The sequence below is a fragment of the Triturus cristatus genome, chromosome 4_2 (genome assembly GCF_964204655.1).
Source record: "Triturus cristatus chromosome 4_2, aTriCri1.1, whole genome shotgun sequence".
In the NCBI taxonomy this organism is placed as follows: Eukaryota; Metazoa; Chordata; class Amphibia; order Caudata; family Salamandridae; genus Triturus; species Triturus cristatus.
In genome coordinates this window covers 833,448,987-833,476,375 of record NC_140586.1, presented here as the reverse complement: position 1 = coordinate 833,476,375, position 27,389 = coordinate 833,448,987, and the positions used below count along the sequence as shown (strand labels likewise).

Below are 27,389 nucleotides of genomic sequence, written 5' to 3'. Positions count from 1 at the left end.
TTCCTTGTCTGGGCCTTCCCTGAGAGGTGTCCAGTGTCTAATATCTCAGGATCAGGATTGCACGTGAGGCGGTGGCGTTTGAGGCTTTGAATATAGGAAGGGTGCTAGTGGAGCTGGAATGTATGGTGAAATTCTGGAGCACTCTCCGGTTATCTCTGATGGACAACCTGGTGAAAATTATTATTTTGCCGCACTGTCTGTATGTTTTTCAGGGAGCCATGTTCGAGATCTCTTACAAATATTTAGTTGAAGTGGCCAAATTGATTGTCAAACTACTATGGGCTTTGGGTATGAAGAGTGTTAGCCTGGCCACTCTCAAGTGCCCTTGGAGGAAGGGGAGCCTTGAACTGCCATGCCTGGACCTGTATTACCTAGCTACTCAATTGCAGCATGCGGTGCATTGGTTTGATGAGGGAGAGAATTGGGAGCAGAGGTTATTGTGTGGTGCGTGTGCAAGAGTTCCCTTGGCAAAGCCCTTGATGTTGGGGACTTGGGTTCCGGACTCAGAGCCCTCTGTGGTCAGGAAAGTGTGTTAAGCCTGGTAGAGGGCAGTAAAACAGGTATTACGTCGGGCTCCATAGGCGCCAGATATGTGTATTTGGCTGCTGCACCCATTTGCACTCATAGCGAAGAAGATGTCAGTAGATAGATGGCAAGCCGGAGGGTGTGACTCCTTGCGAGACTTATACTCGAATGATCAGTTTATAACCTTAGCTGACGCAGTGGTGTTGTTTGACTTGGAGACCAGACAGATTTAGCATTTTGCTAAAATTGCAGCGACGGCCCGCAGGATATAACTTTCCTTCCTTGATGTCCCATGGGACTCAGAGACATTGTGGATTTTTCTGAGTATGGCTGGCGGTCGGAGGCTGACCTAGCATGTCTATCGGGGGCTGCGGGAGGATTTACCTTTGCCCAACCTGCCGGTGCATAATAAGTAGCATGAGATTCCGGGGGCTCCTCTTTCCGAGAAAGAATGAGAGGGGTGAACGGGACCTCCATGAATGCAAGATTCAAACTGCTTCAGTATAATGTAGTCCACCAGGTATACCTCACTGCAACCACACTGCATGCAATTTACCCAGGGTCTTTAACCTCCTCTCCCCACTGTGCCCGGCAAGGCGTGGATTTTCTACGTATGTTCTGGGGGTGCCATACATTGGATACTTTCTAGCAGACTATATTGGAGACCTTAAATGCGGTTACGGGGTGGTCTGTTGCCAGGGATGTTGGACAGTGCCTGCTGGGGATAATCCCGGCTCAAAAGGAAAAAAAACTTTGCAGGAAGTTTCTCCTTTTGGGTTTAATACTTGCTAAGCGGAGGGTTGACATTAGATGGCTGTCTCCTATCGCCCCACGGGTAACTGAATGGTTGCGACATATAGCTGAATGGGCTGTGGCAGAGGAGAGCCATATGCAAAAAACACGCAGAGATAATAAGCTTGCGGACAACCTGCAGGCCTGGCTGGCAATGCTTGCTGAGCTTCTGGAGTCCCCTGATGCCCTACCCTTGTGAACTGCAGGCTGGTAGAGAGGGTGGGGGGGTAAGTTACTTGACGGGAGGGATGGGATTGGTGTGTGCTCATACTGTGTGTGCTAGCGCAGAGACATCTCTTTGAACCAACTCTTGCATAAGGTCATTTGATTTGTTCACCATGTAGTCTTTCTATGTGATATGGTCGAGCATGTTGGACTGGTGGGCGAGGGGGGTTGTTTTCTTCAAAAATGATATGCTAATGTGATAAGAGTGTCATATTTAAATGGCCATAAAAATGTATACTATAAAAAAACTAATATGATGTTTCTTCAACTATCCAATCATCTTCATAAATTAGGAACAATTTGGATAAAAGGAGCAAGAACTTACAAGCATTGTCACGTGGCCCATAGGGACATTGTCGTTTTTTTTCACTAACTTAGCATGAGCACGCTGCAGCTTGCCAGCTGCTTTTGCACACGTTACTACACGTCTTTATTTTTTGCAATATTTCAATGACTGCTTTCACATGAGAACTCATTGCTGTGTTTACTCTCTGCACGCTCCTAGGATGTTGACTGAACATTATGTGCAAGGTTAAACAACAATGCCCCTTGTTATTCTGTTCTGTCCAGACCTTAGCCCTTAGGCAAAACATACCAATGCAGCTGTTGTTTGGACAGCATACTTGGGTTTTTAGTGGGGTACACGAATAGGTAATACACACATGGAGAGGGACCTTTCCAGGGAGAAGAGCGAGACAGCACTTACGATGTAGATCTACCATCTATAGGCTAAGGTATGGGGTCTGCAGACAAAGCCCAGAGATCTTCTATTATATAATAATACTTCTTCTTAGCAAGGGGAGGGAGGTTAGGCACTATAGTCTTTTCTCCATTGTCTTTTTATGATGACATCTCCCTTCATGATTTGTGAACTAGCTGCTAGGCTGACTATATTTGTATTAAGCATATTCCTAGTTGTTGTGGCACCTATACTGCATGTGAGAGCACGTTAGTTAAAATAAATATTTTAAATTATTCTGTGTCTCTGTCAGATCTTATTGTGGACGAGTACCAGAGTGCGAGCGAAAGGGTGCGTCTTGTTACTGCAATTATTGAGAGATCTGGAAGTCTTGTGTTCCCGGGGTTTCTAATCATTGGTTTCTCTGTAAGTGAGTAGGAAAGCAAGTGAGACACTATAGCTAGTCTGTCCTGGGTTCGTGGGTACTGAGGTGGTAGGAAGACCGAGTCCCTTTACACTAAGGTACCATAATCCTGCTCATAGTTCTATGTTTGTGCAGAATCCGTGCAACAGCATCTGTGCATAAACACCCCGTCTATACCATCAAGGAAGACACCATTCCACCCACAAAGCCCTAGTGTTAATGATCAAACAGAGAGGAGCACCCCAACACAAAGGGGACTTTGGTGGGCGGGAGCCCCGACTGATTTACGACTGGGCTCTTGTGTCACCAAATTTTAAATGAGGCCCTAAGTGTGTACTCAATGAAGGATAGCGGCAGGTGTTAGGATGTTATGTTGCATGCATACGTACCTCAGCAATAAGATGCTATGGGCCTTATTTATGAGGTCTTGCGACACTTTTGCGCTGCATCACTTTTTGTGACGCACTGGCGGTGTAAAAAAATATGCCATGTTGCACTCTATTTACAAAGTGACGCATCTAGCCTCGTAGAAGTGGCGCATTGAAATCTATAAGATTTCAGTGCATCACTTCTAGGACTCTACTGCGTCAATATCTTACACCTGCGTCATTCCAGACCTAAGACTGACACAGGTCATTTCACATGGGGCTTGCCCCATGTGAAAAGACACATTGCTGGAGTTGTGTCTGTTTTCAGACACACCCTAGCAATGCGCCTTTTGTGCGCCTACAGATACGTCAGAAATACTGAAGTATCTGTATCTCCTTGCGACATGGAGCTCTGTGCATTAAATACGGCTCATCTATCATGTCACAAGGAGGGCGCAGTGAAGACTGTTGCCTCACTGTTTTCACGCAGCGAAGCAACAATTTTCATAAACGAGGCCCTAAATGTTTATATTTCATGTGAACAAAGCAAAAACCAAAGGAAATGATGGACGGAGCGTTGAACATTGCAAGCACTCACACCCAGTCAAAAGATCTGGGTTTGATCCATCACCGTTCTTTAGCCCACTCTGCCACCCAGTTCAGACATGGCCATATGCAAATCAGTCTGACCCTGTGCCTCATGGGAACAGTCCAGCCCAAACTGCCAAGCCATGTCTTCCCTGGACCGGAAACAAGCTTCCTAGGACCGGTTTCTGGCATTTCAGCCGTCTTCAGCCAGGCTTGCTTGAATCCAGTGGCAAAGTGAGCAAGGGACTCACGTCTGAGCATACCCTGCCAACTTATGGCGAACAAAGCAAAAACCAAAGGAAATGATGGACGGAGCGTTGATCTGTTGACTGGGTGTGAGTGTTTGATTAGTTCTGATGCTCCGTCCATCACACACCCCCTTTTGTACCGCTTTGATCGACATAAGTTGGCAGGGTATGCTCAGACGTGAGTCCCTTGCTCACTTTGCCACTGGATTCAAGCAAGCCTGGCTGAAGACGGCTGAAATGCCAGAAACCGGTCCTAGGAAGCTTGTTTCCGGTCCAGGGAAGACATGGCTTGGCAGTTTGGGCTGGACTGTTCCCATGAGGCACAGGGTCAGACTGATTTGCATATGGCCATGTCTGAACTGGGTGGCAGAGTGGGCTAAAGAACGGTGATGGATCAAACCCAGATCTTTTGACTGGGTGTGAGTGTTTGATTGGTTCTGATGCTCCGTCCATCACCACCACCTTTTGTACCGCTTTGATCGCCATAAGTTGGCAGGGTATGCTCAGACGTGAGTCCCTTGCTCACTTTGCCACTGGATTCAAGCAAGCCTGGCTGAAGACGGCTGAAATGCCAGAAACCGGTCCTAGGAAGCTTGTTTCCGGTCCAGGGAAGGCATGGCTTGGCAGTTCGGGCTGGACTGTTCCCATGAGGCACAGGGTCAGACTGATTTGCATATGGCCATGTCTGAACTGGGGTGGCAGAGTGGGCTAAAGAACGGTGATGGATCAAACCCAGATCTGTTGACTGGGTGTGAGTGTTTGATTGGTTCTGATGCTCCGTCCATCACCACCCCCTTTTGTACCGCTTTGATCGCCATAAGTTGGCAGGGTATGCTCAGACGTGTGTCCCTTGCTCACTTTGCCACTGGATTCAAGCAAGCCTGGCTGAAGACGGCTGAAATGCCAGAAACCGGTCCTAGGAAGCTTGTTTCCGGTCCAGGGAAGGCATGGCTTGGCAGTTCGGGCTGGACTGTTCCCATGAGGCACAGGGTCAGACTGATTTGCATATGGCCATGTCTGAACTGGGGTGGCAGATTGGGCTAAAGAACGGTGATGGATCAAACCCAGATCTGTTGACTGGGTGTGAGTGATTGGTTCTGATGCTCCTTCCATCACCACCCCCTTTTGAACCGCTATATTTCATGTGAGCCATGGATTATGACAAAAGTTGAAAAGTTGCAGGATGGTGTTTTAGCCACTTCTTACAACATGAACGGGAAATACTGTAAAATCTCTTTTTTTTGTCCTGGTGCTAATACCTTTTGCTCCATTTAGTATCACACAAGCTGCAAATTAGTCAAAATGAGTTTGCACCTTTCGGCCAAATGCAAAATTTCTCTAATGGCACTCATTCTCCAAGTATCTTCACTGAGCATACCGTGTGATACAGTCATATCAATCTCTCTTTATTCGAATGTCATTGAGAATCCTAAAAGATACATATGCAGAATATAAAAACATACACATCAGTTAAAAGAGCGACAACACAGAAATATTTCAGCCCAACAAAACTGGATTTCTACAGTATAATATTCCAATACAGAGATATCACAGCTTAAAAATCAAGGGGGCATATCAACAACAACCGGCGATAATTATCGCTAAGCGCACTTAGCACTAAGATAATTATCGCCGGCTAGCGTGGATTTTTATCGCTGAGATAGCGTGCTATTAGCAACGCTTATCTCAAATGCGATAAAAATCCTAGCGCTAACTGCCTAACATGAGATTATCGCTGGAAACCCAGCAATAATCTCACACAATGTGGCGTTAGCTTGATGACAGGGACTCAAAAACGTAGCCATGATATCCACCCTCCATAGGATATCATGGCTAAGTCAGTCCTGAAGCAGGCGTAAGGAAAGTAGCGATAACATGGGTTATCGCTACTTTTCTTGCCGCTATGCTTCATAGCGTGGGGCTTGATGATAGGAGAAATGTCACTTAGCGACATTTCTCCTGTCATGTTAGGTCAGGAACGCCCACTTTGCATCTCATTATAGATGCAAAGCTGGGCGTTAAGATTTCGTGCACTAAAGCAAGGTTTCACGTGTTGGCGTGACCTTGCTAATTAGGCGATAAAATTATCGCAGCTTTTCGGCCGAAAACGACCGCAAAAGCGTCGATAATTTTCTATCGCCTCGTTGCTGATATGCCCCAAGATTTGTGCGGTGGTATACAGTTACCTTGAGAAAATTGCTCACTCTAAATCAGACATCAGTACTTGATAGTGATTGTAAAAGTTTAAGGTCAACCAAACACTGTTTAAAATGATGAGCCTTAAAAAGCCGTAATAAATAACTTGCTCTTAAAGATTTATAAAAAAGGGCAAAATATCCTAAAGTGCAGCAAGGATTGGGGGGAATGATTATCACAAGCCCATTTCTTGTTCAATAAATCTCTAGAATATCCCTGCTGAAAGCACAATAAGTGACACATAATACCGGCTTTACAGTGTGATGAGACACTCAATATCCCTTTTCCCTAAACATCTGAAACATGAACTGGCAGCTCCTAGAAGTAAGCATCTTATAAGAAGCACTATGAATGTGATCCATTTAATCAGCTATTTGCAGAGAGATACTTGAAGTATATGAGCTCTCGTTGCCTCGATTTGTGAACTCATGGGACAATATTATTTCATCTCGACTAGCCACGTTCTGTGAATTTGCTAGTGGCCATCTCACTAGGGCTGATACTACAAGCATTGGCAATGGACGTATAACTCTACGATGTAATCTCTCTTCTCATATCCCTCCTCGCAGGTGGTCACCATTGCGGTCTATTCCTTCTTTGCGTTCTGTCTGATTGGGCGCCAGTTCCTGGATCCACTCCAGGGCTACAAAGGGCATGACATTGACATGTACGTGCCCATCTTTACCCTGCTCCAGTTCTTCTTTTACTCTGGATGGTTGAAGGTGAGTACATGATTAAATCCACCTTAAGGTGCAAAATAATCTCAGCACTGATCTGTCAATCAACTTACCTGCTAATGATGTGGGAAATGACTTGTGGTCGGACTTCGTGATACCTGTAAATCTTCCGAATGTTTTTAGCTTGGGTTTTTGTATTACTAGTAATGTCATACCTATTATGCTGAATGTTTCCAAAAGTATTCTGCTAATGTATCGTCAGCATCAAACTCTAATTTCAGCTAAAAGCCATAAAAAGTTACAATCACAAAAATACACAATTCAAATCAATTTCAATAAAAACATCGTACAGCATCCTATTTACAATTTTAACAATCGTCGATGATTAAAATTTGTGAATAATAAGTAAAACAGACCTACTAGACCCGACACCATGAAGATAGTCCTATTGAATGGGCATTCTTCATAGGAGTGGGAATTCATATACAGTTAAAATAGATTAAGTGAACAGGCCATAAAAATGGCAAATCCCCAATGTTGATGTTAGTGGAATGGCGCATATGGGGTGATGGGACGGTAAATGAACATACTAAGCCTTGCGCTACAAGCTGGCTATCCTAGAAGGCGTGTTGTCTATGGCCTTCTTGCTCTGCTTCTAAGCACAAAGGCGATAATGCGATACAGCCAGTGAGAATAATTCTCTAGTGTCGCTCTTAAGACCCTAATGCTTCCCCCCAGTGTCTCACACCCTTAGAGTTTAATGCTGCTTTTAGCCATTTCTTGCGCGGATTTTTATATTGTGGGCAGAAGAACATGAAATGTTCAACAGTTTCCACAACGGTAGGGCAATTTGGGAAGAACTTGTTATTTGGAAGTGTCCCATTTCATAGTGTAAGTGTCCAGGGGCAATATGCCACACCTGAATTGGACATACAAACACTTAGAGTGGCGTGGATACATACGGTCCATGTAGGGCTCTGGGCAGGGAGAGCATTTGTGGAGGAGAAACTGGCCGGTAAAAGAATTTTCCTGGTGTACTTTCCACGTTTGCAATACAATTTCCTCCCAGAACTGGGTTTTCCCTCCACGGGCGTCACTTTTGGTGATCTACTCTGGGGTGTTCCATAAATTACAAAAGAGTGAAGCCAGAATGTCAAGGGCTATGAACAAAAATCACTCAGGTTTTTTAGAAGGGTCTTCACTCACCAACCTCTGTGTGCCAATTACGAGGCTTTCATTAAGGACCAGGGGCCATGGCTCCGCCATGGCCCCTGGTCCTGAGGAAAGCCTCGCAATTGGCACACAGAGGCTGAAACATGTCGACCTAATGTTTTAATTTTGGATGTGGCTGATCAATCTAATCAGTCGCAACGTCCACCACACACTTTTTTAATCCAGTCTTACCACCCTACCATTAAAACAATTTTAAGGAGTGGTAAAGACTATTTTAACATCACCTTCTGCACCACCACTTGCACTCAACACTCAAAAAATCCTGCTCCTCTGTAATCAGGCGTTGAAGCACACCGGGGAGGCACTCAGCCTCTCTGGTGGGGGTCTAATGATGAAGCATGTCACCAACTAGGTTGGTGAGTTAGGAGCCTTCTAAAAACATGAGTGATTTTTGTTCATAGCCCTTGACATTCTGGCTTCACTCTTTTGTTGTTTATGCGCATATTCCTGGGGATTAAGAGTGGAGATAAAGAAGTTCCCTCTCTCTTTCTTTGTTTGGATATATGTTCCATAAATTAGCCATGCCTATTCTATGGGATAACACTTGAATCACCTTCATCCAGGGTGTACCTACGTCCTTATCAAGAGATACTAGCTCTTTCACACAGTCTGTGTACATTGCTAGTTCCCTTGTGGACCAAAAGTCTTATCTAGAATAGTAGGGGTTTGAGTTGAACCACTAAGTGTATAGGGTTGAGGGCAAGATCAAATCTTAAAGGGGTGATAGGGAAACTTGGGGGAAGATTATGAACTTATTTTCTGTTCTTGTCAGCACTTCTGCTTGGACATGGCCCCATATTTCAGCTCCATAAGTCGCTGATGTTACAGCTGTTGCTCTATACACAGAAAGGACTGGGGACAGCGTGCCTCTCGAGGCAACCCTGTATTTTCTCCCTATGGCGGCAGTTTTCAATTGGAGGGTGGCTTTACTATTCTCCAGTTAGGGGTCCCACATCTGATTGTCACTCAGCCTAACTCCCAAGTAGTCAAAGTGTGGAACTTCTTCGAGGCAGATCCCCTCTATATAAATGTTACCTCTCTATGTTCTAGGGGGATAATAGTCATGACTTTTGACTCTGTGGAATTAAGCTCAAGCCCTCTTTCCTCACAGAAGGAGACAAAGGTCGTTTAGTTGTGCTTGCAGCCCCATTGGAGTGCGTGAAATTAGCAGGGTGTCGTCCGCAAACATTAAAATAGGTGTCAACACACCTGCTAATTTACGGGCATTATGTATGCAATTCTTCAGTCTACTTACTGCTCCATTAATGTAGAGACTAAAGAGGGTCGGGTAATGACACACCCTTATCTAACCCCTTGGTTAATCTCAATCTTATCTGAAAAATCCCCAGCATTGTGCCATCTGACCTTGGCATAGGTGCTTGTATGTAAAACTCTCAGAATCCTAAGTAGGTCTGGAGAGATACCAGAGCCATCCAATACCTCCCATAGTGTTTCCCTTGGGACCAGATCGAATGCCGTCCTTAGATCTATAAAGGCGATATATAGATGGTCAAGCTTCAAGGTGACATATTTCCAGGTTATCACCTTGAAGAGGAGGACCTGGTCCAGTGGACTAATCTTGGGTCTAAACCCATCTTGCACCTCTTCTAGGATGCTGTTCTCTTCCATCCAATCATTAAGTTTGAACAACACCTGCCTACAGAATTGTTTTTGGGTGTCGTCCTAGAGGCTGATAGGTCTGCAATTTGAGGGGTTTTCTCTAACCCTCTTTTTGAAGATGGATATGATGATTGCTCCATGCCATGAGGGCGGAATGGAATTACCTTTTAAAATGCTATTACATACAGTGTTCAGGTATGGTACCTAGATGTCCGGTTGAGACAAAAAGAGATCACCTGGAATACCATCCATGCCTGGCACCTTTTCTTTTTTCATTAGCTTAACTGCTAGGTGGGTTTCATCAATAGTAAAGGTAAGATTAAGTTTTAAGATATCAAGTCATTGATTGAGTTTCCCGTCGGGTCACTCATGGCTCCTGGCGGGAGACTTGTAGGATTATTCTGGTTCAGCTTGCCTTGTTACAGGCCACTAAAGTGTGATACCCATAGCTCAGGTTGTATAGTTACCTCCAGATGGTTAGCACTACAGGAGTTAACAGAGATTAATTTCCAAAAAGTCGTGTGGTCACCAATCTCCAGGGTTTCTGCCATAAGTGGCCAATGTTCCTCCTCACAATCTCTTTTAGCCTTTTCTAATGTAGAATTGAAGTTTTTTCTGGCCTCTATGATTTCAGCTCTTTGTCCCTTTTTAATCGCACATAATAGAAGAGATTTATCTAAGCGGCAAGATTTTGAGTACCAGGAGGGCTTTTTCTTATGGAAGGGGCCTCTTTTTTGGTGCTTAACAAGGCACAATCTTGATGTATCCTATTTTTCTCCTCCCCTCTACCTTTCAATGCACCCCTGCATACTTGTTCCTCCACTTTTGATTAGTGGGGTTACCTAGGCTTATCCTAAAAAAAAACACGCTTGATCCCTTAGAGACCAAAAACTATCGCCCAATATCCTGTCTCCCGCTACCCTCTAAGATCCTGGAGAAAGCCATGAACTCTGAACTGACGGAGTATTTGGATCATAATAACATCCTTGACTCCACCCAGCATGGCTTCAGATCTCGGCACTCTACTGAGTCAGCCTTGATTACGGTGACAAAAGAGATCCGCAAGGTGATGGATGGAGGGGGGAGGGCCGCCCTTATACTGCTTGACCTAACCGCAGCATTCAACACCGTAAATCATGCAGTATTGGTGCGAAGGCTGAAGGCTGCTGGCATTAGGGATAAGGCTCTAACCTTACTAACATCATTCCTGGCAACCAGGGAACAACTAATTCACTGGGATGGACTTCAGTCAGGAAAGTTCCATCTCCCATGTGGAGTTCCCCAGGGATCGGCCTTGTCCCCGACTATGTTTAATCTGTCCGGCACCCCACTAGCTAGACTAATAAAAAACCTCGGTCTTATGCTTGTGTCGTACGCAGATGACACCCAATTAGAGGTGTCAGTTACGCAAAGCGTGGATATGACAGCGGAACGGTTCCACAATTGCCTTACGTCACTGATGGCTTGGATAAACACAAACTTCTTGAAGCTTAATACGGATAAAACCGAGGTTGTAGAGTTAGGTCAGAAACCTTCAGTTTGTTGTCAATTTTGGAGGCCCCCTGAAGCCGGAACGTGCCCTGTCCCTGTGTCCAAGGCTAGGAACCTAGGCTTTCTGTTCGATAAAGTTCTAACGCTCGCCCCACATATAAATCAAGTGTCTTCGGCCTGCTTCTTTACGCTGAAAGTCTTGCATAAAATTCTTCCTTTCATTACTTTTTCACTAAGGAAAACGGTAGTCAGAGCATTAGTTCTGTCGAGAGTAGATTATTGCAAAGCTCTATACCTGGGAGCAGGCACAAGGCAGTTTTCCAAACTTCAGTCACTCGAAAATGCGGCCACGCGGGTATTGCTTGATCTACCTAAACACCATCCTACTTCTGCCAGCATAAAGCAGCTCCACTGGCTTTTAGTTCGACGGCGAGTGGATTTTAAGGCCCTCTGCCTAGGGCATAAAGCCCTATATGGAAGAGGTGCAGCAGATATACAACCACTTTTTCCCCGGTATGTGCCACTACGCTGCTTAAGGTTCACTAACACTGGACTGGTACATCTCCCCAAGATAAGAAGAGTCAGGTGGGGAGGAAAAGGTTTCTCATTGCAAGCGGCTAAACTGTGGAATTCGCTCCCTGCACAGATATGACTACAGTCTAGCAGTACTCTTTTTAGAAAAATGATTAAAACTTGGCTCTTCACCAAGCTCTAGATCTGTTAGCTTCTCCCGGATTGCACACATCTCAGCGCCAAGACGCCTCGGCAATAGTGCGCTTTATAAATATTCAGTCAGTCAGTCAGTAGGCTTCATACCTTTAATTCACTGAACTACCAAAGTTATTTTGTTTCCTTATAACATGATTTATGCATTGCTCTCCTTATAATTAATAATTATTGCACAAATAGCCAAAAAAGCAAGAATGCTGTAAAGGACACCTTAACAGTTTCAGTGATTTAAAGAACTGGAGAAGATGACGCCTGAGGTTGTTTCAGTAGAGGAGCAGTGCACCTGAAAAGAAGTTCAGGTGAGTTTAGAAAACAGCACCGTGGCACGGCTTAGATAATGATGTCTCATGTTTCTTCGAGAGGACTTCCATCTTGACGTGGAGGAATATTCAAATATAATGTGATTCTAAAAGTTATCCAATAGTGAACTACATGAGTTCTCGCTGTAGAGTTACAGAACACTGCTATATGGATTCATGGTGTCTAAACCCAGATTGCAGCAAGGTCCCTGGACTCCTGTTTGCGGATATGTGTCAAATGTATTATTCATTGCCAAAGAGTGGCCTGGCACCACAAAATGACATTTAGGGTCCATGATAAATGAACAGACGCCTTGCTGAGAAAATCTGCGTTATCCAAATATATTGTGTGGTGGAACAGACAGCACCCTGAATCTCAAACTAAAATCTGAGGCCTCCCTTGGGTTTTAACCTTGAATGCGTTGGGACAGTTAGAGTAGGAGAACAAAGGGATGGACAGAAGCTACCAAGATGGGCTCAGTCTGAAGAGATGATTGAATGAGCACCAGAGTAGGCAGCTCCCATTGATCTACGTCCTATCTCAGACAAGGCCATTAAGTCGTCAACTCTTTCCTGCGAGAGCGATGGAATGTGCCAGAGGATTGTTTTCACAACAATTTTCCTACACTGAATTATGTTCATAAGGTCTATTGTAGTCCAAGAGTTGTGCATCAGGCTGGCATTGAGAAGTTCAGAGTGTTCTGCGAGTGTTCATTGTTTAGTCTTTTGTGTCCTTTTGGAGGCCTAGACATGTAGCTGTTATTGAGGACTCGCCTACAGCAGAGTCGAGCTCTGGCAATGAGCAGTTCCGCTTACCAGAGGCGTAGCAGGCTAGCTGAGCTGGATGGTATATTCGAAAGGGCACAATGGACTAAAAGTGGTCCCATACTTAAAGAAAGACACATGGCCAAGTCCAATGGTGAGAGCAAGGCTACAGAGAGCAATACACTAAAGCCTCCGACAGGGAATTGGTGATGCAACTTTTGAGATCAGGTTGTGGTAGGCAGTTGGGAAGAGGAAAGCACAGGAAGGCCCGTAGCACTTCGATCACAGAGCCCAACAAGAAGTAAATGCATATGAGGAAGAGTGCCTCAGGGAACCTGCAAAAAACAGCGAACACTCCATATGCTCTTGAGCTTTTCCTTGCACAGGCAGATGCATTCTTAAACATTTGTGCTGGGCAGCAGCGGCAATACTCTTATAAGGAAATAAGTTACTTACCTGTAGCTCCGGTTCTCCAGCATTTTAAAAAAAATGATTTTTATTAATAAACAAACAGTAGGTTTCACATATCATTTTGAGCGGCATAGTCAGGTCATTACACGTGCATTCGTCATTGTCATCACAATTCCCCATATCATACATGATCCCTATGGATTATCAAGGCGCTTTTACGGCTGTACTATTCCCCTGTCTCTAACCCCTGTAAGTTCTCCAGTCGCCCCCACACTTTTTCCCACTTCTTGGGGCATCATCTGGCTGTATAGACCACTTGATTCGCCCTCTGGCACCAATCCAGATCTGCCATCCAATCATCGACTGACGGAGGGACCGTAACATCCCATGTCCTTGCAATATTACATTTTGCAACCCCTGCCGCTAATCTAAGCCAAATGTCCTGTGTCCCAGGCCAGACCTGGTCCCCTTTTATCCCCAGCAAGACCCAGCCGGGCTCCACCAGGATCTCCACTCCTGTTACCGTCGCCATTATCGACATGATTTGGGTCCAGTAATGTTGAATTTCTCTACAGTCCCATATTGTGTAATAGAAGGACCCCTCGCCCCCACATCACCTTCTGTACATTGGGGAATGGACTCTTCCCATTTTGTGTAGCAGGACCTGTGCATAATAAGATTTATGGAGAATCTTAAGCTGGACCACTTGGAATCTCACTCTGATGGAGATCTTCCGAACGGCCTCTAGGGCCTCTGTCCAGTCCTCATCATCTAGTGTTTTCCCCAGTTCACCCTCCCATGTCCACTTGAGGGGGCCCAGTAGATCGTGGGAATTATTGAGTAATTTCTTATAGATTAGCGATACTCCCTTCTGTGACAGTGGCTCTATTAACAAACGGTCCTCTAGTGGCGAGGCGTCGGGCAATTGCTCCCCCATTGACAAGTGGAAGTGTAGTGCGTGTCCCAGCTGAATGTGTCGGAAACATTCTGAGTCCGCTAAGTCATATTCTTTTTGCAGATCTTGGAACTGTATGTATGCATGGTTTCTCCAGACATGGCCCAAGTGATCTATACCAATTAGTTTCCATTTATGGAATCCACCCAACCCTATTACCTCTGGCAGGGGTGCGCTGTACCACCACAGAGTATGGACCGTTGGTTTCCCTCTCCAGCCCGGGAATTTGGTAGCTTTGTGCCATGTATGGACTACGATTTGTGTGTGTTTTGGCCAGTCATCCCCGCCCATCTTACCATACTGCAGCCTCTTCCATCCCTCCGAGACCAAGCACCCTCTGTCAACTCTATATGCAGGATCCTGGTGGTTCGCAAACACCCAGTTGTTAATTATCAGCAGTTGTGAAGCACAGTAATATTTTTGGACTTTAGGGACCGCCAGCCCTCTGTTATAGACCCCTCATTGTAGTTTAGCCAGTGCAATTCTTGGAGCTCCCCCTTCCCACAGCAGTTTTCAAACTGTCTGGTCAATTCCAGCAAAAACCACAGGTGGAATTTTGTACGGTGTGTTCTGCATTACGTAAAGCAGTGTCGGGAGGGTCATCATCATATATAGGGCGGCTCTGCCCGCCAAAGTCAGCGGCAGGGCTTCCCAATGCTTCGCATCTATTTTTAGTTGCTTGACACACATTATGTATATTCCCAAGTATTTGAATCTGTTTGAACACACCTGGGCCAAGCAGTCACTCGGCAAGCAAGGGGCCTCCCCCGACAAGGGGTAAATCACTGATTTAGCCCAGTTGAATGTGTAGCCGGAGTGTTCCCTGAATATTCTGAAGATTTGGATTATTCTGTGTATGGAGTACTTGGGTCGGGCCACGTATAATAACACATCATCTTCAATCAATCAATCAATCAGGGAATTGTAAGCACGCTACTCACCCGTGAGGGTCTCAAGGCGCTGAGGGGGGGTCCACAGATCTGTTTAACTGAAGAGCCAGGTCTTGAGGGCCTTCCTGAAGGTGTTCATGGAGGGGGCGCGTCTGATGTCTGCCGGTAGCTCGTTCCAGGTCTTGGCTGCAATGTGAGAGAAGGATCTTCCGCATGCTCTGACTCTGTGGATGCACGGGGTTTGGGCCAGTGCAAGATTGGAAGATCGGAGGTTTCTTTTGGGTACGTGGAAGTTGATTCTGTCGTTGAAGTATTTGGGTCCGTTGTTGTGTAGGCATTTGTAGGCGTGAGTGAGGATTTTGAAAGTGGCTCTTTTCTCCACAGGGAGCCAGTGGAGACTTCGTAGGTGTTGGCTGATGTGTTCGTGTTGGGGATGCCAAGGACAAGTCTGGCGGCGGTGTTCTGTATTGTCTGGAGTTTGCGGAGTAGGGACTTGTTGATGCCGGCGTTGAGTGCTTTTCCATAGTCCAGTCTGCTGGTGATGAGTGCATGGTTGACTGTCTTCCTTGCCTCAGGGAGGATCCACTTGAAGGTCTAGCGAGGATGCAGAGGGTGTTGAAGCAGCTGGAGGTACATTTGCAGCTAAATTCCTAGGCAATATGTAAATTATCAAACATAACAGTGTGACTTTTTCAAAAGAAAATCAGTGTGAAAAAAAGAAAGTAATAAATGGTTTTATAAGAAATTTTTAATCTCAATCAAATCCAATAATGTTATAAAAACATTTAAAAAAGAGACATCAAATCAATAATATTATCAGATTACCTTACATGAATCAACAATATACAAGTATTCAATACATATGCAACCTGTCTAAAATACAAGATAAAAAATATAGTAAATGTAAGTGGCTGAAGTTAACCTTCGACGCGCGTTTCGGCGCAGTAGCGCTTCGTCAGAAATTGCCACAGATTGACTTTCAAGGCATATTAGATGGCCTTCTCTTGAGTAAAAGTGGATATATTAAATTCGATATATCGGATGGGTTCCAATCCTCAATCCGTGTTTCACGTAATTGTATATATGTATAGTTGTTTCTTTGGAGCTTCTGCCGCTTCGTGAAACAAAATGATTTATTTGTGTTATCAAGTTTAGAATATGATTGCGTGAAAATTTACTAATAACGGTCCATATTGATGACGAACCCTCATTATGTTCTGGCTATAGAGGGAAACATCGCGCCTGAAGTGTGGGAGGAACATTTTTCATTGCTCTACAGTGCGGCTGGGCTGGACCATTTAGGAACCCAGGTTGGGGCATTAGCCGCCCTAACCACTGATAACTCTTCCGAGATGGGAGACTTTAATTTGGAGGAATTGGAAATGGCAATTACTCGCCTTTCCTCTGGAAAAGCGCCAGGTCTTGATAAGATTCCGGGCGATCTTTTAAAGCATGCGGTCAGAATCTGGGCCCCCTACCTTTTGGTTCTCTTTAACGCCATCGTACATGGTATGGCGGTTCCCCCCACTTGGCTCGGGGCGGAGATCGTGCCTATTTTTAAAAGGGGCTCGCCTTTAATCCCGGCTAATTACAGACCGATCAGTCTGATAGACGTCCCTCAGAAGCTTTTTGCAAGGCTTCTGTTGGATCGCCTCTTGGACTGGATCGAAGACAGGGATATTTTGAGCCCCCTCCAGGCTGGGTTTCGGCAAAAGACTTCCACCATAGACCAGGTCTTTAGACTGTCCCTTTTATACTGGAAAACAATACAGCTGGAGGGTGGCAGCCTCTATACTGTATTTGTGGACCTAAGGGCAGCCTTCGACCTGGTACCACGTGGTAAGCTGTGGGAAGTGTTGGCTAGAGCGGGGGTGCCTGGTGATCTTTTGTCAATGATCATCCGCCTCCACACCAACACCTATGCTCAAGTGAGGTGTGGTAGGCATGGCGCCCTATCAAACAAGTTCCCCGTTGACAGAGGGGTAAGACAGGGGTGTGTACTCGCACCGACCCTGTTTTGCCTCTTTGTCAACGGGGTTATCGATCACCTCAATAGGGTCCCCAATTCCGACGTCCCAAAGCTGGCGGGAAGGAGGGTTCCGGCAATTATGTTTGCGGATGATACCCTCCTTCTCTCCAAGTCGCCGATGGGAATCCAGCGTGTGCTGGACGGCTTGGGGACTTTTGTGGAGAGCACGGATTGGAGATTAATACTTTAAAGACTAAATTTATGGCCTTCAATCCGCCACCCAGGTTCCACCGTATCCCACGCATAGGGAACAACACGCTAGAACGAGTCAACACCTTTGAATATCTTGGTGTAACCCTTAATGAGGAATTGGGGTGGGGTCCGCACCAGGAGAAAGCAAGGCTGAAACTAGCGCAACATGTGGGTGGGATACTAAGGATGGTGGGGAAGAATAGGTCGACCCTCAAACCCATAGGCCCCCCGCTCCACATCTACAGGGTGCAAGCCAGAGGAGCAGTAATCTATGGCAGCGAATTGTGGGGTCACAAAGTCTTGGCTAGTCTGACTAAAGAGGAGAATAGGTTTCTTAGGTGCCTAGTAGCCCTTCCTCAAAGTACACCTTTAATGCCATTAAGACTTGACCTAGGCATCAGACCCCTGGAAGAAGAAGTGGCGCTTCGCCCACTGATTTACTGGCGTAGATTATGGGCTGTACCTGAATTGATCCATTACAGACAAGGTTTGCAGGAAGTCCTTAGTCTTCCAAATTCGGGGAACATTGCCTGGTTTAAATTTGTAAGGAACAATCTGGTGGGCCTAGGTCTCGATGCTCTTTGGAACGACCCCCTGGATGCTTGTCCCAGGCTTCCCAAAAAGGTCTTAACCAAATTGTATTATAATTCTAAGGTTCCTACATTCCGACCTTCTATAACCCTAGGGTCTCTATCGCACCCATTCCTTTGTATTAAAAATGCCTACAGCTTTCAATTAATCCTGGACAATATTTACCCTGTACTAATTAGGAAGCTTTACCTACAATGGAGGCATGGGTCCCTGCCAGTACGTGCACTTACTAGTCACTGGTCTGTGTCTGCACCCAGTACTTGCCCGGCATGCAGAGTATGCGATGAAACTGAGCTGCACATCATATTTTTTTGTCCGGGCTATAGTGAGGCGCGCAGAAAATGGATCACTCCCGTTTGTAGGAATATGGGCTTTACCAGGTGCCACGAAGCCTTCAGAATTCTTAAGAGTGAAATGGCTGCTTACATCGTGTTTGCTGTGGCCAAATTCCTGGGGGCTTTCTGGCACAAGAGAAAGCGGTACCTGAAAATGCAAACCTGATTAATTTTGTACTGGGTTAAATTGTACTTGATTCTATGTAATTAGCAGATATATCGCTCTCCTGGTGTTCTAATGTTCCAACCTTTTTTAACACTTTTTAACTATTCAATGTATGATTTTAAATGTATTTATATTTCTATTTTATGTACCTTTTATGGAGAGATTCTCCGAAATAAAGTTCTTTTGACTTGAATTCCTATTTTATAAAAGACCACCGTCGGTAAAATTCTGTCCAAAATGGCCACGAGCGTCTCGTCAGTCTCGCTTCCTTCATCAAAATCAGAAGCAGTTGGAGGTGACAGCGTTGACCTGTCGGTTCATGGTGAGTGATGAGTTGAGTATGATGCCGAGATTCTTGGCGAGATCTGAGGGGGTACATGGACTTCCGAGGGCGGTCGGCCACCAGATGCTGTCCCATTCAGAAGGGGTGGTACCAAGGATGAGGACATCTGTCTTCTCAGCGTTGAGCTTCAGGCAGCTGTTGGTCATCCAGACTGCGACATCTTGCATTCCTTTCTGGAAGTTGAATTTGGCAGTGGTGGGGTCTTTGGTGAGGGAGAGGATGAGCTGGGTGGCGTCGGCGTAGGATACGATGTTGAGGCCGTGATGTCGGACAATGGCATCGAGGGGGCCATGTAGATGTTGAAGAGAGTGGGGATCAGTGATGAACCCTGTGGGACTCCGCAGGTGATTTTTGTGGGGTCGGAGAGGAAGGGTGAGAGTCTGATCCTTTGGCTTCTTCCAGTGAGGAATGATCAGATACAGTCTAAGGCTGTTCCTTGTCTGCATGCACCATGTAGTCTGGTGACTAGTGTGCGGTGGGAGACGGTGTCAAAGGCTCCTGATAGGTTGAGTAGGATGAGGGCTGCAGAGTGGCCTTGGTCCAGGAGGGTGCGGATGTCGTCTGTGGCAGCGAGTAGGGCGGTCTATGTGCTGTGGTTGCTTCGGAATCCGGATTGGGACGGGTCGAGGACGGCATTCTCTTCAATGAGTCGTGTCAGTTTTCTGTTGACTGTTTTCTCTGCAACTTTGGCTGTGAAGGGGAGGAGCGAGATGGGCCGATAGTTCTTGAGGTCGGTGGGGTCAGCTGTGGGCTTCTTGAGCAGGGGTCTGACTTCTGCACACTTCCAATTGTCTGGGAAGTTGCCTATTTTGAAGGTGGTGTTGATGGTGCGTTGTAGTTTGGGTGCGATGGCGGCCGCGGCTCTGTGGTAGATGTGAGGGGGGCAGGGGTCGGTGGGGACCCCCGAGTTGATGCTTTTCATGTTCGAGGCGGTGTCTTCGGCCATGATCGGTGTCCAGTTGGAGATGGTGGACTGGCTGGTGTTTCTCGGGGGTGGGGGGGTGGCGCGGGGGCCGTCTGTGACGCCTGGTGGTTGATCGATAAAGTTGTTGTAGAGCTTTTTAATCTTGAGGTGGAAATTGGTTCCAAGCTTGCCGCAGAGATCTTGGGATGGAGTGATGTCTGTGGCTTCGCTGCGTGAGTTGGTGAATTCTTGAATGGGATGTTCTTTCTTCCCACCCTCCCGAGAACAGTATGCCCCAGAATATGGGGTCTTGGCAGATCTATGTTGCCAGGGGTTCGAGGGCCAGGGCAAACAGCATTGGGGATAGTGGCAGCCCTGCCGGGTGCCCCTATGAAGCTTAAAACCTCGTGAAGTTGTTTTGTTTACCCTGACCCGGGCCATAGGGGCTGTGTAGAGTAGTTTGACCCAGGTTCTAAACTTGGGGCCAAACCCAAATTTTTCCAAAACTGCAAACATGTAATTCCATTCTACAGACTCAAACACCATTTTGGCCATCGCCACGGTTTGTGTATCTGTGCCGGGTCTGGTTAGATGTAGTACCCCATAGAGGCGTCTCAAGTTGAGCCTTGTGCTCCTGCAGAGAACAAACCCCAACTGGTCGGGTGTATTATTAAAGGGAGAATTGCTCGCAGTCTGGTGGCCAAACGTTTGGCCAATACCTAACTTCCACGTTTAGCAGAGAAATTGGCCTACACAATACGGGTTCAGTTGGGGGCTTCCCTTCTTTTAGTATGGTCGCAATCGTCACCATCCTCTGGTCCACTGCAAGGCAACCCTTGGATTGTGCCTTTGGTACATCTCCAACATTGGTTTGGTTACTACTCCTGCTAGGCCTTTATAGAGCTCTATCGGAAAACCATTAGGACCTAGTGCCTTACCCGACAGCAGCTTTTCAATGTCCCCTGCAAGTCTTCTTCAGATAAGTCGGCTTCCAGGGGCGCTCCCTCCTCCTCAGTTAGGGGTCGAAGGGTCACGTCTCTCAGGAAGTTCACACAATCCAGATCAGTCATTGAGGTCTGGGAGGCGTACAAAGCCTCATAGTAAGAGGTGAAGGCCTTGGCTATCCCTGCATTGACAGAGTGAAGTGTCCTGTGTGTGTCCTTCACTTACATTACCCAGGACCTCTCCCTGTTTGCGCGACTCCAGCTTACAGCTTGGCTGACTTATCTCCGATGTCGTAAAGACGTGTTTACAGGCTAGGTCCTCTGTCAGTGCTCTCAGCTCCGGTTGATAGAGCTGCAGTTGGTGTCTGTCCCTTTCGTGACTCGTGCCTTGTACTTTACCCTCAATTTCTAGTATCGTCTTTTCCAGTTCGGCACATTGCTGTCTGGAGTCTGCCCCCCTATTATCACTTGAGTGCACCCTCTTAGAACTGATTTGAAAGCCTCCCATAGGGTTAGCACTGAGTCGACAGACCCCTGGTTATCTTGAAAATTCAAATCCGCTTCCTTGCGAATGTTATCTTTTGTACCCTTGTCCTTGAGGTACCAGGCATCCAACGTGGGTGGGCATTGGTGCTCTATTATTGGGCCTTGCAGTTGGACCTCCACCAGGGAATGGTCTGACATTCGTCTAACCAACTGTACTGCTGCCCTGAATTGTGGCAGCCGGGATCGGAGAGTAAACAAGTAATCAATTCTGGAGAAATATGTGCACTGCTGAGTGTGTGGTTTTAATTCCCTCCAGAGGTCCGACAGGCCCATTGCCAATGTAAACTGCAAAAGTGTTGTACCCCCATACCAGGAGTATTCCCGTGGGTAACCCCAGCAGTAGATATAAATGGAGCAAAGGTTAAGATCTACTCGATTCCATGTCCTGTTAAGGGCTACATAACACCCATGGTCATCTCTCCACACTCATCAAGAGATAAAGGGTAGCGATTTTTTAATCAGGATTCCCACCCCCACGGGTCTGAGGTGTAACCCGCGTGAGCCTTTAGAATGCAACCCATTCAGTCTAATTCCTTATAGTGCATTTCTTGCATTAGTATTATGCCTGGACCGTGACGTTTTATATGTTGCAGGATCTGCGTATGCTTAATACTGCTCCCCAGCCCATTGACATTCCAGGACCATATTTTGAAACTCTGCGTATTCTCAAGTGAGGCAATCTTCTGTCCCGTCTAAGTGGTGTACATCTAGTTCCGTATAAAGTTCTGAGTCCCCCCACACCTCCCCCAAGGGAACCTCTTATCCTAGTCTTACCCACCCCTTAAGGGGGCACTTGCAACAGGCAGAGTGCTGTGAAGCCTTAGTTCTAATGGGTGTACTTGGTAGTGTCCCCAACTCCCCCACCCAGCTACCCTGCTCAGTGAAATTCGAACTTTTCACTTCCCCAACCTGCAGAGTGCCTGTCGCCCTACACTCAGCATACAGTGGCGGGACGTGTTGCAGCCACCAGTGCTACTGACTGTCGGATAAGGACTTTTCTTCATAATTGAAAAAAAATCCACTCAAACGCAGGAGTTAGCCCCAAGCCCGTCCCAGCACAACCCACCCCGCCTCCACCCCCCTCTCAGTGATGTTGTACTACCACTCCATCATTTGAATCTTTTCTCCTGGCATATTCCACCACGTCATCGCAGACCCAGCAATCATCTCTCCCCCATTAAGTTCTCAGCCTAGTTGCTCACGTGTTCCTCTTAAAGGGCACGCAGTTCTCTGGGGCATATAGGCAGGAGCGGCCCTCTTCTCTCCAGGGCCTCTGGGCTTGTCCCTCCGTCTGTCTCCAGCAGTCCCCTTACCAACCATTCTCCACCCCTCCAGCCAGTCCCATGCTTCTTCCGGAGTGTCAAAATGTAGTGTTTTCACACCTACAATCACTTTGAGTTTGGAAGGGTAGAGCATCATGTATTTTAGGTCCATTGCGCATACTTTTTTAACCTCATTGAAGCTTCTTCGTTGGTACTGAACCTGCAAGCGAAAGTCCGGGAATAAGTGGATGCAGATCTCCATGAGTCCTGGCAGCCTGTAGGATTGCATCCTTGGTCCCTATAATTCAGTATTCTGGCGATTATCGTGCGTTGGAGGCCTGGTTTTGGCTGAGGACCAAGTGCCCTATGGGCCCTCTCAGAGACAAAGTGTCAAACATTTAGTTTTCAGTTTATTTAGGATCAAGTTCTCCTGAAACAAGTCCACACTGGGGCCTTCTGCCCCCTCTGGGACCCCCACCACTCTAATGATGTTGCGTCTCGCCCTCCTTCCATGGTCCTCCAGTCTGCTGGCCAACAGGATACCACTTTATTTCATTAGGTTCAGTACCTGTTCTTCCAGGTGCTTGGTTGAGGAAAGCAGTCCGTTAAGTTGTGTTTCTGTAGCTGTTACCCTTTCGGATATCTTGTGGAAGTCTGCTTGAAGTAGGTTGACCTCCACCGTCACTGCGTCCAGTTTAGGTTCTATGAAAGCTATTGAGAACCCAAGTTCCTGAATGGCCGCCATGATTGTTTGTAAGGAGGGTTCTCCTTCCTGCTGATGGTCACCCAACGAGGTGGATACCTCGGCCTCCCGGGCCCTTGGTCCAGACGTTGACATTTTCACTGCAAATGTATCTAGACTGGTTTGTTGAGTGGGCTTCTGTGGACGGCCTCTCGTCATCTCAGGGACCTCCTCACCCCAGATCCCTCAGCGCCCTCCTCGTGGTGAAGACGACCTTCGACCAGGTCACCAGGTCGGGTATTCCAGGGGCCGCCTTCACCTCTATCTAGTTGGTCTTACTGGGTGGATAGAGGTCTCTACGCTCCCACACTAGTCACAACAGTTCAATCTTCCTGAATTCCACGCTCTGGATCTGCCGTAGGGTGTAGGTCCTCACTATAGGGGGCGGTCTCCTGGCCTCCAGTACTCCGATGTGGCCCTTCAGTGAGTGAATCATCGGGAAGGGAGGGGAGAAGCCCCAGCGCTTCAAATGCTCCTCTCCAATTTAAGGCGCCAGGGCCGTCCCAGTTCCTCCTGATCTCTTTGTCCTAGTAAGCCCGATCTGCTGGCCACTGAAAAGGGGGGGTGGGGCAAAGATCACATTCACCCTCAAAATCGCACGGCAGGCTACCGTCTTCACCCGCAACGTGCTGCAATGGGGACCGCGTCCCACTTGTCTGTCTTCGTCTCTTTGCGGGGCTCACCGACAGTGCCACGCGCCCCTCCCCTCTGTCTCAAGGATCGCCACCGTGGCCCAAAAGGCCACCACCGATATTCAGGAAGAGGTGGGCGGGCAGGAAAATAGGGGGCCACAGGGACGCACCAGGCCACCTCATGACTCGAGCCACGGTCCACCTCCCGCTTCCCACAGCCCCTCACTGCTGTCCCCTAGTTGTGAAGGGCCCTAGCGGTCCGTAGTGGGGTTGCCACTCATCTGATGCTACGAGCTGGGTGGTTTTCCACCACCTGGGAGGCACCCACTGTTGTGGAACTGATGGCAGATGGGAGCAGGTGCACGCCAGCAGCACTCGGGTGCAGGTTCTTGATTGCCACGCCCGCTCACCTCTAAGGTCGTTCCGCCAGAGCTCGCTGCAGGTCCAGTAAGGCGCCGCCGTTCCCTCATCTGCTTTCTTGGTTGGTGCGAGAAGGAAGGGGAGAGGAGAGTGCGCCCGACCACACACTCCTGTTGCAGTCAGGGCCCAAGTACCATCTTGCCCGACACTCCATCAGCTCCCACGTCTCCTGGATCAGGCTCTCAACACACCTGGCATGGCTGTATCAACAGGAGGAGGGCCGCACCAAGTCTCAGCAGCTTCGGCAGGGCTGATTTCGCGGATATGAATGAATTTACATTTATACAGCGTATGGCTACCAAAAGGCCTCCCAGCGCTAGAAACAGTCATCAGCCGAACTACAGCCGAGCATTCAAGGGAACAGAAGAGTTTTCAGGAGCTTGCGGAAGGAGAGATAGTTGGCTTCAAACCGAATATAGTCTGGCAGCTGGTTCCAGCATTTCGCCGCAGTGAACAAAAACAGGCGTCCACCACTCCGAACTCTGTTTATTCTAGGGACAGCTGCTAGATGTTTCTTCCCGGAGCGCAGGGATCTTTTAGGGCGGTAAGGAGAGATGATAGATTGAAGAATCGGTGGTGCCCTAGCCGAGAGCGACTTATGGGCAATGCTCAGTGCCTTAAACTGAATTCTTTCGGCAACCGGCAGCCAGTGCAGGGAGATGATGTGTGGTTTAGCGGATTCCCGATTATGGGCCTGCATGAGGAGTCGTGCAGCACAATTTTGAAAAGTTTGCACCTTTTAATGGTAGAACAAGGAGAACCTAAATAAAGCACATTTGCGTAATCAAGCCGAGAGAGAATCAAGGCTTGCACCAATAGTCTCCTAGCATGAAAGGCAGCAGGTGGAGAATTTTCCTAACAATTTTCAGGATACCGTAACAAGTACCTGCAACTCTGCGCGCCTGCTCCTTGAAATTCAGGTTGTGATCCAGCCACACCCCAAGGCTTTTTATCTGATCTTTGGTGGGGGGCATAGCACCCAAACATCTCGACCAGAGTACGCTGGCATCCAGGTTAGTAGCCTTACCCAAAAACATCAGCTCTGTTTTAGCTGCATTCAGTTTTATGAAAGAGCCATCCATCCACGCGGAGACCCTTTCCAAGCAGTTGGCCATATTAGTCTCAGTATTGTCCAATTGATTAAGAGACACAATCAGCTGTGTGTCATCAGCATAGGAGACAATCTGAATACCAAAAGGCTTGACCACCTCGGCCAAGGGGCTCAAATAGACATTAAAAAGCATGGGGCTCAGGGAGGAGCCCTGAGGTACCTCGCATCTCAAAGGCATCCTTTCCGAGATGAAGTTGTCCTCGAAGACCTGAAATGACCTGTCTGCCAGGAAGGACTCTAGCCATTTGAGTAAGGTTCCTGGTACTCCTACCTCTCTGAGTCTTAAGATCAGTAGTTGGTGATTAACCGTGTCGAAGGCCCCACTAAGGTCAAGCAGGACAATAGCCGTGGAGCCGCCGAAATCCAGAATTTTTCTGGCTTCTTCAACCACCGCTAACAAGGCCGTCTCTGTGTCCTGTTGAGGTCTAAAACCAGTTTGGGAGGGGTCAAGGTGTTCATTTTCCTCCAGAAATGCAGAGAGAACGGAGTTGACGTACTTTTTACTTATTTTTGCGATCCCCGGCAGGAGCGAGATCGGCCGATAGTTAGCAAAAACTTCTGGGTCTAAGTTTTTTTTTTTTAAAAGAGCTTTGACCATGGCTCATTTCCATGGGGAGGGAACAAGCTCAGAGGAAAATTAGATGTTAATAAGGTCCAGGATAACTGGAGTGACAGAATCGAAAACCTGACTTAGAGTAGTGGAGGTTACCACATCACTAGGGGAGCCGGATTGCAGACAGTCAAGATATTTTTTTAGGGATTTCATATCCATGAGGGGGATTGTCTCAATGAGAGGATCTAGCAATCAGGGTTGGTCCTCTGCAAGGGGGTATTTACAGAAACTGATAAAGGGGGAAAAGTAGAATAGATATCTTCAATTAAAAAAAAGTAGTTTACCAAGTTATTGCAGCGTCCTAAAGTGTCATCAGATGGCAAGGGGGGTGCATGGTGTTTAAGGAGAGATTTCGCAATCTTAAAATTTTTGCGGGGGAAGTTAGAAGCTGAGATAATCTTTTTTTCATTGTAAGGTATTGAGCAATTCTAATTTCTGCCTTATAGGCTTTGATTGCTTCTCTATGTTTGGTTTTCTTAATGATAGGGAAGTCATTCCTCCAGCTTTTCTCCAATACACAGTTGTTTCAGCTCTCTGAGCTTAGGAGAGTACCAGGCTAAACAATTTGAGTTTTTTTTACTGGTCAAAACATTTCTTTGGAACCAGCGTGTCTAACGATGACTTTTTCTTTGGAACCAGCGTGTCTAACGATGACTCCAGCCAGTAATTGACTTTATTGTTGGCGGTTTCAGGGTTATTTCCTAGGAGGGGTCTGGTGTTATCAAGGGTTGATGCCTGGGAATCAGTGGAAAGTTTGGTCCAATTCCGATTCCACTTTTTAACCCTTTCCCATGGCTGACTACCACCTTGTTGGGTCCAAACGAAAGGGACCATATAGAAGTCTGACCATGGCAGGGAAATGTGCTTTTCCACAACAAGGCTATCAATGTTGGAGAAGAGCGGGTCAAGAAGATGGCCTTTTTGGTGGGTGGGGCCGGACACTTGCAGCTTAAGTGCCAGAGCACCCAGATTGTCAATTACATCCTCAGCGTCAGATGAGGATGACTTGTCAAAGTGAGTGTTTAGGTCCCCCAGCACAGAAAAATTAGAGAGAGAGCTAACCGACTTGGCTATCACTTCTGGTAGTTGACGGATTTCAGAGGATTAGCTCAGGGTGGCACGGAGCTCTCTTATGGAGCGGCCATTCCTTTCAGCACCAAGCCATGCCCCCGGTTCTCCAGAATTGGTATCCTTCATTGATTCACAAGCCTGAATCATTCCCCATCAGACTGGGAACCCCTTGTAACTTTACAAACAGCAGTATATACTTATATACTAATGAACATTGAAAAAATAATGTAATCTCTTCTTTCCTATCCACGTCATTATATAACCCGAACTCCAGCCACTCAGAACCCACCACACCCAGCTGTTCCCTCCACTGAAGCTTGCAAAGGCTAGATTTTCCAAACCACAAAACTTTTATATTCTATCTTCGGAAGCC

General features: G+C 46.9%; 1 protein-coding gene across 2 annotated transcripts in view; it reads left to right on the top strand.

Annotated features, from left to right (window-relative positions):
• Positions 1 to 27,389, top strand: part of BEST4 (bestrophin 4) — a 141,462-nt gene that overhangs the window by 77,256 nt on the left and 36,817 nt on the right. For both annotated transcript variants that reach the window (XM_085602800.1, XM_085602799.1), the window contains exon 7: positions 6,615 to 6,767. In XM_085602800.1, coding sequence (XP_085458926.1) covers positions 6,615 to 6,767 — 153 coding nt within the window. The remainder of the gene's footprint in view (positions 1 to 6,614; positions 6,768 to 27,389) is intronic.